At 49.1% G+C, this 10,043-nt stretch overlaps 1 protein-coding gene across 5 annotated transcripts in view; it reads left to right on the top strand.

Moving 5' to 3' along the window:
• The first annotated feature begins 3,247 nt into the window (after window positions 1-3,247).
• Window positions 3,248-10,043, top strand: part of SH3RF1 (SH3 domain containing ring finger 1) — a 157,172-nt gene continuing 150,376 nt past the window's right edge. For 4 of the 5 annotated variants that reach the window (XM_055577624.1, XM_055577623.1, XM_055577625.1 and 1 more), the window contains exons 1-2: window positions 3,248-3,376; window positions 4,800-5,287. In XM_055577624.1, the coding sequence (XP_055433599.1) occupies window positions 4,895-5,287 (393 nt within the window). In that variant the 5' untranslated portion in view covers window positions 3,248-3,376; window positions 4,800-4,894. The remainder of the gene's footprint in view (window positions 3,377-4,799; window positions 5,288-10,043) is intronic. The other variant, XM_055577622.1, reaches the window with a different exon arrangement.

The raw sequence follows: 10,043 nt of genomic DNA, 5'->3' as shown, positions 1-10,043 counted from the left end.
CTTGACAGAATTTTGCAGTTATTACTGTTGCTGCAGACTTCTTAAAAGATCCTGGAAAGAAAGGATTTTGCCCAGTATAACTTTCCTAGGTAATTATAAAGATAATGATGTTACCTTACTATAAAAGAGATGTACAGGTTATAAAGAACCAGGGCTCTGCCTCACAGAATGCTCAACAACAGTCTAGGAGAGGTATGATTTTTTTCCCCCACCATTTGACAGAGGGACGATGGCTCAAGAAGTTCAAATAATTGACCTAAAACTTCATTGTACAAGTTGGAGTAATGGAAACTAATGAAAGAATTGTGTTCTAAAAAACAGAGTGAATGAGCAGCAGGGGTATTGAAAGAGCTGAGCCGTGTCCCAGGTGATACTTGTGGAATCGTGTGGGCTTCTTTCATCCCTTGTATCCCAGACAGTCTCCAGGTCTTTGATAACGGGTTGCTGTTTTCCAGTCACTAAGTCATGTCCACTTCTTTGCGACCCCATGGACAGAGGAGCCTGGCAGGCTACAGTCCATGGGATTTCCCAGGCAGGAATACTGGAGTGGGTTGCCATTTTCTCCTCTGGGGGATCTTCCTGACCCATGGATTGAACCGGAATCTTGTGCATTGGCAGGCAGGTTCTTTACCACTGAGCCACCAGGGAAGCCCTTGATGAGGGGTGCAGCTAGGCATTTTCTGGTCTAGAGTTTCAAAAGCTGGACCATTCCACTCAGGGCCTTGTGTGCGTGCATGCTAAGTTGCTTCAGTCATGTCCGACTGTGCAACCCATGGACTGTAACCCATCAGGCTCCTCTGTCCATGGGATTCTCCAGGTAAGAACACTGGAGTGGGTTGCCATGCCCTCCTCCCAGACCTTGTGAACTGTTCTCTAAATACAAGCAAGTAACTAAAATAAGAATAAAATAAAACATAATTGTCCCTTGGTCTCCAGAGTCATTACCCGGTTAAGTGTCAGCTTTCCCTTGCAGGTCACACAGCACACTCAGGGGTGCCTGAGGTGACCTGCGAAAGACATCCTTGGGACAGCAGGAAGAAACTGGACTTGGAATCCAGACATGAGGTTGAGTCTTGGTCCAAAGTGGCTACTTGTGGTGAGTGAACCTGTTTGAGTTTTGGTTTTAATAACCATAAATGACACATAATATTTACCTATTTATTGACTGTAACTGTCCGATCAGCCTTCCCTTCACCCACTTTGTTTCAAATGCAGAAATTGATAGACTAAGTAGTCACTTTCAAGGTGACTTGGTGGATTAGTGGTTTAAAACTGCTCTGTTCTGATCATGTCCCCCCTTGTCTTTTTCAACTCAAATGCATGCATGTATTTGTTCACTTCATTTTTTATTACATGCAGATGCTTTTAGTGTTCCAAACTTGGTAGTTATTTTTTTTTCTTATTAAGGTTTACATTTATTTGTCAGATAAATACACATTCTAGGAGCTAAAAATGAAACATTTTCAAATAGTGTCTACATTTTACGATTCAGTGTTATGAAAAACTTGAAATAAGTTACTTTGCTTTGAAATCAGCAGTGCTCAAAACCAAATCATTTCCATAGCTCCCTCATTCTGCTGCTTGATTTTGCCTCTCTGTGCATCTTTCATCACCTTTGACATTGCTCACTTCTTGTTTTAATCAATAGTTTAAAACTTAAGTATGGGTGATTTACAATGGTGTGTTAATTCCTGCTGTACAGCAAAGTGATTCTACTATACATACACATACATCCTTTTTTAAATCCTCTTTTTCGTTGTGGTTTATCGCAGAATACCGAATACAGTTCTCTGTGCTTTACAGCAGGACCTTATTTATCCATCTTCTGTATATGTATTCATTCTCTTCTAATGGAGGGCAAGTGGGCTGTCTTTCCTGGCATTCATGCAGTAGATTGTCCGCATATTCAACCATTAGCGCAAAGCTAATGAGAGAAGGGGCTTCCCTGGTGGCTCAGATGGTAAAAAAAATCTGCCTGCAATGTAGGAGAAGTGGGTTCCATCCCTGTGTTCCATCCATGGCTACTCACTCCAGTATTCTTGCTTGGAATATCCTATGGACACAGTCCCTGGGATCGCAAAGAGTCAGACACGACTGAGCGACTAACACACGCACTCGGAGGGAAGATGGACGGCGGCAGTGAGGACTTGACCACATCTCAAACGTCGAGCAGGTGACTGCAGCCAGTGAGAGAGCGGTGACTGAAGGGTCACAGCGTGTTCTTACTCGGGTGGTTCTCATTTGTCTGCGGTGGTTTTGCCGTGGCCCCAGCCGAACCTTAGAGGAACATCCACTCCCTTCAAATGGTTGAGCTGGATGAAGGGCAGGCAGCGGTTTCTCGCAAAGGAGTATGTGTCCCCTTTTCTCCTTATTTTCTGCACACCTTTGAGGAAAGGTAATTGGGAAAAATGTTTGTTGAGTGGACGGTAAATGCAAATAAAATGACAATTTTGAGATCAATGACAAAATTTTAACTTGTCTTCCCTCTAAACTGAGTATGAGAAACAACCCCCCACACCTGTGGACGACGTTTTCCCACAGGACCTTTCGGTTAACAGGTGTGTGTCTGGCGTTACAGGTGTGTGCGGGGGGGGGGGGGGGGGTGGGGGTGGGGGGAGCGAGGGTAGGCAGAGGCCATGGGGCTGGTTCCGGCCAGGCTGACCCCGGGTCCGGGGCTGGGCCGGGCTTCCCGTCCTCCCCGCTTTCCGGGTCCTGGCCCGGTCCCAAGGCTCGCGGCAGGGTCTGTGTCCAGGGACCCGGCGGCGCCTGCGCCTCCTCTGCGGCCAGCGTGTCCCACCTAGACCTCCCTCCCAGCCTTTGAGGCGGCCGCTCGGGTCCCCTATCCGTCCCTTCCCGGGACCCGACCCGGACCTCGGCCCCCGGCAGGGCCCAGACGCCGGAGGAGGGGGGGCGGCGCTCCCTGCCCCTCCTCCCTCCTTCCCTGCCCCTCCTCCCTCCTCCCTCCTTCCCTGCTCCTCCTCCCTCTCCCTCCTCCTTTCCCGCCCCTCCCTGCCTCTCCCCTCCTCCCTCTCCCCTCCCCCCTCCTCCTTCCCGGCCCCGCCCCCTTTCCCGCGCTCCTCCCCTTCCCGCCCGGACCCGCCCATACCCACCTCCTCCTCCCGGCCCCGCCCCTCCTCCCCTCCTCCTTCCTGGCCCCGACCCTCCCCTCCTCCTTCCTGGCCCCGCCCCTCCTCTTCCGCGCTCCTCCCCCTCCCGCCCGGCCCCGCCCCCTCCCCTCCCCCTTCCCGGGCCCGGCAGGCGGCGGCGGCGGCGGCGGGAGCGCGCGGGCGACGAGCGGAGTCCAGAGCTGCCCGGCGTCCGAGGCAGGCGAGCGGGAGAGCGCGGGGCGTGCGGACAAAGAGGGCGCCACGCTGAGGTAGGACCCCCTCCCCGCCCCGAGCCCCCGGCCCCGAACCCCGCGCCCCCAGGGCCGGGTTGGAGAGGGTCGGCCGGCCGGCCCCAGGCACTGCAGCGGCAGGCGCCCGGACGCCCGGCGGGCGGACCTGGCGACGCGGCGCTGCGGGCGCGCCTGAGCCCCGAAACTTCCGAGGGTGCGGGGCTCGTGTCCGGCCAGGCCCGGGGCGGCGGCCAGGCGGCGAGTGGACCCACCCGGCCCGGCCCTGCCTTCCCGGCCGCTGGCCGGGGCGCGAGGTCTAAGCGGGCGGCCCCCTGCAGCAGCCCCGGGGCGCGTCTACACGGGCGGCTCCCGGCACCTGGCCCCGGGATGTCTACGCCGGCGGCCCTAGCAGCAGCCCCAGGGCGCGTCTACGCGGGCGGCTCTAGCACCTGGCCCTGCGGCGTCGACGAGGGCCGCCCTGGGCACCTGGCCCCAGAGTCTGCAAGGGCGGCCCCTTGCCTCTGGCTGCGGGAGCGTCTACATTGGCGGCGCGGGCACCTGGCCCGGCGTCCACGCGGGCCCGCAGTACCTGCGTTGAGCAGAGCCTCGGCCAGGCCCCTGCCCGCGTCCACACCGCCACCTGGCTCTCCTGGGCACGCCTACACTGAACTAGGGGTCGAGGAGAGCGGTGCATGGTGTGAATGCTTTTTCCTGAATGGCCCCATTTTCATATTCTGCTCGCGGTTCCCAGTCTAGCATTCCATTCTCAAATTCTTTGGGTGATAATTTTGCCAGATTTTCTGAATGGGATTAGCACAGGCCGTTCAGAAATCGCTTCCGAGTTTGTCAGCCGCTGCCCTGAAGGGTGGTACGTTTATATTTGAGCTGCTTTCGGGCCCATCTTCAGTGTGTCTTTTAGAATTGTCAACCTTCAACTCGTTTTCCTTGGGTAAGATTAAACAATTCTATTTTTAAGACCAGCGAAGAAACATGTATTTAATACTGGGGTCATTTACCACCAAAGTGGCTTGAGTGCTGGGGAACTTGGTTGGATTTAAAAGGAATTTCAGGTGGAGGAAACAGTTCATTTGCCACTTTAACCTTCTCAGATAAGTTGAGGACTTAGTTAAGGCCTCAGGTTTCACTTTGAAAGCCAGAGAAATTATGTTTCTATTGCATTTCATAAATCCTATTTATGTCAAGAGTCCCCTGTGGTACTTGATAGCTGTTCCTGCACAGTGAACTAGATGTCTTCACGGATTTATTGTGAACTGCTTAAAAAGCCTATTTTGTTTCCAGTTGTTGACTCTGGAGTTCAGGCACCATGTATTCCAAAGCGAAGCTCCATTCTCTCGGGAAGCACTTCTGTGTGCTGTTGGGTTCCTGGCTCTTCTTTGTACCTTTACCCGCCAGTGATGGTCCTCCTTCTCTGTCTTTCCCTCCTCTTCCCCGGGGGCCCCAGAGCAGCGTCTGACATGGATGTTACATGAGCCCCTTTGAGAGCTGCACACAAGTATGCGAGTCACTGCTGCATTTCCTTTGGTGAACTAGAGGAAGATGGATGAGTCGGCCCTGCTGGATCTGCTGGAGTGCCCTGTGTGCCTGGAGCGGCTGGATGCCTCTGCCAAGGTCTTACCTTGCCAGCACACGTTCTGTAAACGCTGTTTGCTGGGCATCGTCGGTTCCCGGAATGAACTCAGATGTCCCGAGTGCCGGACTCTGGTTGGCTCGGGTGTGGAGCAGCTTCCGAGCAACATCCTGCTGGTCAGACTTCTGGACGGCATCAAGCAGCGGCCGTGGAAGCCCGGCCCCGTGGGGGGCAGTGGCACCAACTGCAACAGCGCCTTGAGGGCTCAGAGCAGTGCTGTGGTCACCTGCAGCCCTAAAGATGGCCCAAGCTCACAGGGTGGACCCCAGCCGCGGGCGCAAGCCTGGAGCCCCCCGGTGAGGGTGAGTAGCCCGCGGAGGCAGATGTTCGCATGTCTTCTTTATTCGTTGGGTGTTTTCTACATCAACTCATGGCTGAAGGAGCCACATCATTGGAACAGATAGGAAATTATGCGTCAGGAATTTTTTCTTTTTTGGAATGAAATTGGATGTAAATAATGGTTTTGTTTTTAGAATTCTCTCCTGGATGGTGGGCCTCTATTGCCTTTTAAGATAAATTTTGAGAAACAGTAGCAATTATTCAATGAAATCTAAAACACAGCAGTTTTTTATGCTGAATGTAAAATGGAAATTTGTTGTGGTTTTACCTTTTTGATGGCATTGAAAGAGTCATAATTATGCATGTATGTGTGCATATATGTATGCATGTTATAAATAGGTGTGTGGGTAGGTCCTAAGTGGGAAATTGAGCTTTAATTTTATGTGGCTTGGAGCCATTCTATGGGTTTTATGAATGCACAGCACAGAATTTTCTGGTTGGAGGAATTTTTAACAAATCATGGCCACAGGTAGCAGAGTTTTGTTGCTGTAGCAACAGATTGTCATTGAGAGCCATGCTAAGACAGCAGAGAATCTAGCTTTATGTTGACTTTTATAGGGATTGAAACAAAATGTTTCCATCAGATTTTTCTGGGGTTTTGGGTTTGGGCTGAAATAATTTCAAGTGTGGCTAAATATCTATGTGGTACAGTTACCACAACAGAACTTTCTAGAAGGAAGGTAAAAGATTTTGAATAAATCTGATTTATGTTGCAGTTGACGACATCCTAATGAAGCATGCTTTTCTCATTTTTGTAAATCTCAAAAGTAGTTCTGGACATTTAAAGCAATTCTGTTTGTGTTTTTTTTTTTTAATCCTGAAAGAAATGATTTTGATGAGTGGCCAAATTGAGAAAATGCAGTTTTAAAGAACAGTTAATCTGAATGAGAATATTTTTTTTGCATACTCATAGTAAATACACATAACTGACCTTTTCATGTAATGTAGGAGTGACCTTTGGGATGGTGTTGAATAGTGTCAGCTCACAGGTGTGGCTCCATTGGAGCTGTTAACAGAAGGGCTGTCTTTCTACCGTTCTTCTCCTTCCTTCTCAAGCCTGACTCTTACTAATTGTGTGTTTGCATCACTAGATGGTAAGTACAGAAAGTGTGTTAATCGCTGGAAAAGTTTTATCCTCAGGCTATCAGATTTCTCTTAAGTCACATTTACTGTTTTTTTTTTTTTTAAGACAGTGAGAACTTTGTGTTTTGGAGGTTTTCTTTGCATATTTGAAGCCCCCTAGTTATGAAATTGCTTATAGGGTTTTCTTAGATTTTTTTTTTTTTTTAATGGAGTTTACCGGATTAGCATTCATGGACGCATGAATATTTCAACCTCAGAACCTCTGATCAAGTTGGTCGTTTCTGAGACGCCTGACCCAGGTCTGCTTCACTGAATTAGGGATTGGATTTGCTTCTTGGAAGGATTTTGTTTCCCTGTTAATTATGCTGGAGAGTCATAGCTTCTGGCTGTGAATAGAAGCGTCTCATCCGTTGACAGGTTGCCTTACCTGTTGTGAGGAATGTGGTGAATGTTTGATTACTGATAAAAAGAAATTTAAGACAAGGGCTCAGCATTCAACGTGGTGTCCTTTGAATTCTAAGGTTTTGTTTCTTTCTTACGTAGAAACTGACAGTGTGATGCTGGAATGTTCATTTATTTGAGCTGCTAATCTCCAAAAATTGACCAACACTTTTCTTAGATACATTATTTTGAGGTTTTGATGATGTCAGTATTATTATTCTGACTGATTATGATTTTCCTAATTTACTTTGTGTTTCTTCTTTAGCATAAGAGAAATTACTCGCCAAGAAGCTCAACTGAGCTTGAGCCTTATAACTTAGATAAGGCAGTTGAGGCCATTAAAAATAGGAGGTGATGTCTGTTACTTGGGGTGGGGCGGCAGGGGGACGACACTGAGAGTGGAGGACAAAATAACAAACAAAACCGAAATTATTCGGTAATGTGGGTGGATGCAGATGCTGCAATTCTTAAAAAAAGAACTTTCTCCCCACCTAGTCTAAAATAATTTCTCATTAGCAGTTACTAGTACCTTTTACTTTGAAATATTCAACATAACCAGGTATACAGGAACAGCACCAGCACCTAAAAGATAAATACATTTCAGAAAATGTTCATTTCTTATTTCTTTTAAAAAATTTATTTAACAAAGTGATTCAGTTCTACAGACCTTCTTTTCATAATCTTTTCCATGGTGGTTTACCCCAGCTTCTTGACTATATTTCCCTGTGCTCTTCAGTAGGACCTATTGTTTATCCATCCTATATATACTAGTTTGCATCTGCTAATCCCAAACTAGGAAATGCTGCTTTTGAAAGTGAGAGCCCTGGAGTCGTCCACCAGCCCCTGGGGTGTCCCCTGAGGTGAGAGAATCCCAGATCCTTAACTGTTCTGACACCAGCCAGGGGATGTGAGAGCCTGTACCCACCATGGCGGAAGCTGGTGCTGATAGCATGTGTTATGCTGTTTGGTTATTGGTTATGATCCTGTGAAGAGCTGACTCAGTGGAAAAGACCCTGATGGTGGGAAGAAGAGGGGGCAACAGAGGATGAGATGGTTGGATGGCGTCACTGACTCAATGGACATGGGTTTGAGCAAACTCCAGGAGATGGTGAAGGACGTCTTCACTCCAGGGAGGCCTGGCTTGCTGCAGTCCACACAGTTGCAAAGAGTCGAGCAAGACCGAGGGACTGAACGACAGCAAATATGTTCCTTGTTCCGTTAGATTGTGGCCATGTGGCTTCCTCACGCGAGTGTCTCAGGGAGACTGGGTGTTATCAGCAGATGCGAACATTTCTGACATATGACACACATCCTGTTCCCAGAATTTTAGTGATTTTTGCCTCATGTGCGTGTGTGCTGTCCCTTCAGTTGTGTCCAAATCTTTGCAACCTGCTAGGCTCCTCTGTCCATGGAATTCTCCAGGCAAGAATACTGGAGTAGGTTGCTGTGCCCTCCTCCAGGGGGTCTTCCTGACCAGGGATTGAACCCAAGTGTCCTGTTTTTTCTGCATTGGCAGGCAGGTTCTTTACCCATTGTGCCACCTGGGAAGCCCTTCTTGCTACATTTTGTTACTGTTCAGTCACTGAGTTGTGTCCAGCTCTTTGTGACCTGATGGACTGCAGCACACCAGGCTTCCCTGTCCTCCACTGTCTCCTGGAGTTTGCTCAAACTCATGTCCATGGAGTTGGTGATGCTATCTAGTCTAACCACCTCATCCTTTGTTGCCCGCTTCTCCTCCTGCTTTCAGTCTTTCCTCTCATCATCATCTTTTCCGGTGAGTCGGCTTTTCGCCTCAGGTGGCCAAGTATTGGAGCTTCAGTTCAGCATTTGTCCTTCCAATGAATATTCATGGTTGATTTCCTTAGGATTGACTGTTTGGATCTCCTTGCAGTCCAAGGGACTCTCAAGAGTCTTCTCCAGCACGGCTGTTCGAAAGCACCAATTCTTTGGTGCTCAGCCTTCTTTATGATCCAACTCTCACATCCATACATGACTACTGGAAAAACCATAGTTTTGACTAGATGGACCTTTGTCTCGTATGAAGGATCAAATGGAAAAGTGTTGGGTCGACGTCACCACAGGGAGTTGGCAGCTCTTTACTTCAAGTAAAGAATTCCTGTGATCCAAGGGCCAAAGGTGACCAGGGGAATGAGGTGCAGGGTGGGGGTGGCTGTAGATAACTGTTTACATGGACTGGAAAATAACTACTGAAGATGGGTGTTACATATATAAGTATATGCACAGTTAGACATGGACAGCATGTTTGACTGGTTCCTATAGAATTATGACCAATGGAATAGATTTCTGCTTTCTGAGTGTGGTTCCACTGGTTCCATAGCTGATACCTGTGCCTGTGTCTGTCTAGGTGTTGTTACATAACAACCTCACACTGCTGCTCCCTCAGCGTGAGCATATTCAGCAACCTTTGATCACACGACCCCTGGTTGACACTAACTTGTATTTCTTGTAGTCTTTCCTTTATCTGGCAAATATTGATCAAGCACTTAACTAGGTGCCAAGCACCGCCCTAGCTGCTGAATAGATAGAATTGGGCAAACCAGATGCAGATTCTGCTTAAGAACTTGTGTGTCAATCTGGTGGGGAGACACACCTTTGATAGTGTGTAAACAGTGCAGGTAGGTCATTCCAGGTGCTCAGTGTTAGGCAGGGAGCTGGGTAGAGGATGGATAAGGGGCAGGTTTAGCGTGAGGGTGTATGTGTGAGAGAGAGAGAGTGGAGAGAGGATGGGCAGGGGCCTGGTTTAGGGTGAGGGATGTGTGTGGGTATGTATTCATATTCACAAGCTTCCCAGGGGGTGTGTGTGTGTGTGTGTGTGTACGTGTGTACTCATAAGCTTCTTGGGGCCAAGGCATTTGAGTTGAAGTCTTCAGGGTGAAATGGTAATTAGTTGAGAGGGGTTGGGCAGGAGAAGGGTTAGTGGTCACTGCTCGGAGCCGAAAGGAAGGGCCTCTGGGCCTGAGATAACCGCCAGGCTCAGGCAGAAAAGGTCGGAGCTTGGTGTTCGGGGACCGGGAGACGGGGAAGGCGAGGAGTTCTAGAAACTGGGGCGCAGGTGAATTCCTTTCTCCTGTTTTCTTTTCTCCCTGGTTACACTTCCCTCTCTCCCCGGAGCTGACTGTGAGGGGCTGAGTCGTGTCTTCCCAGACCTAGAAGTTGAAGTCCTGTCCCTTAGTT

This window comes from Bubalus kerabau, chromosome 4 (genome assembly GCF_029407905.1).
Source record: "Bubalus kerabau isolate K-KA32 ecotype Philippines breed swamp buffalo chromosome 4, PCC_UOA_SB_1v2, whole genome shotgun sequence".
NCBI lineage: Eukaryota > Metazoa > Chordata > Mammalia > Artiodactyla > Bovidae > Bubalus > Bubalus kerabau.
This window is presented reverse-complemented; position numbering and strand designations above follow the sequence as displayed.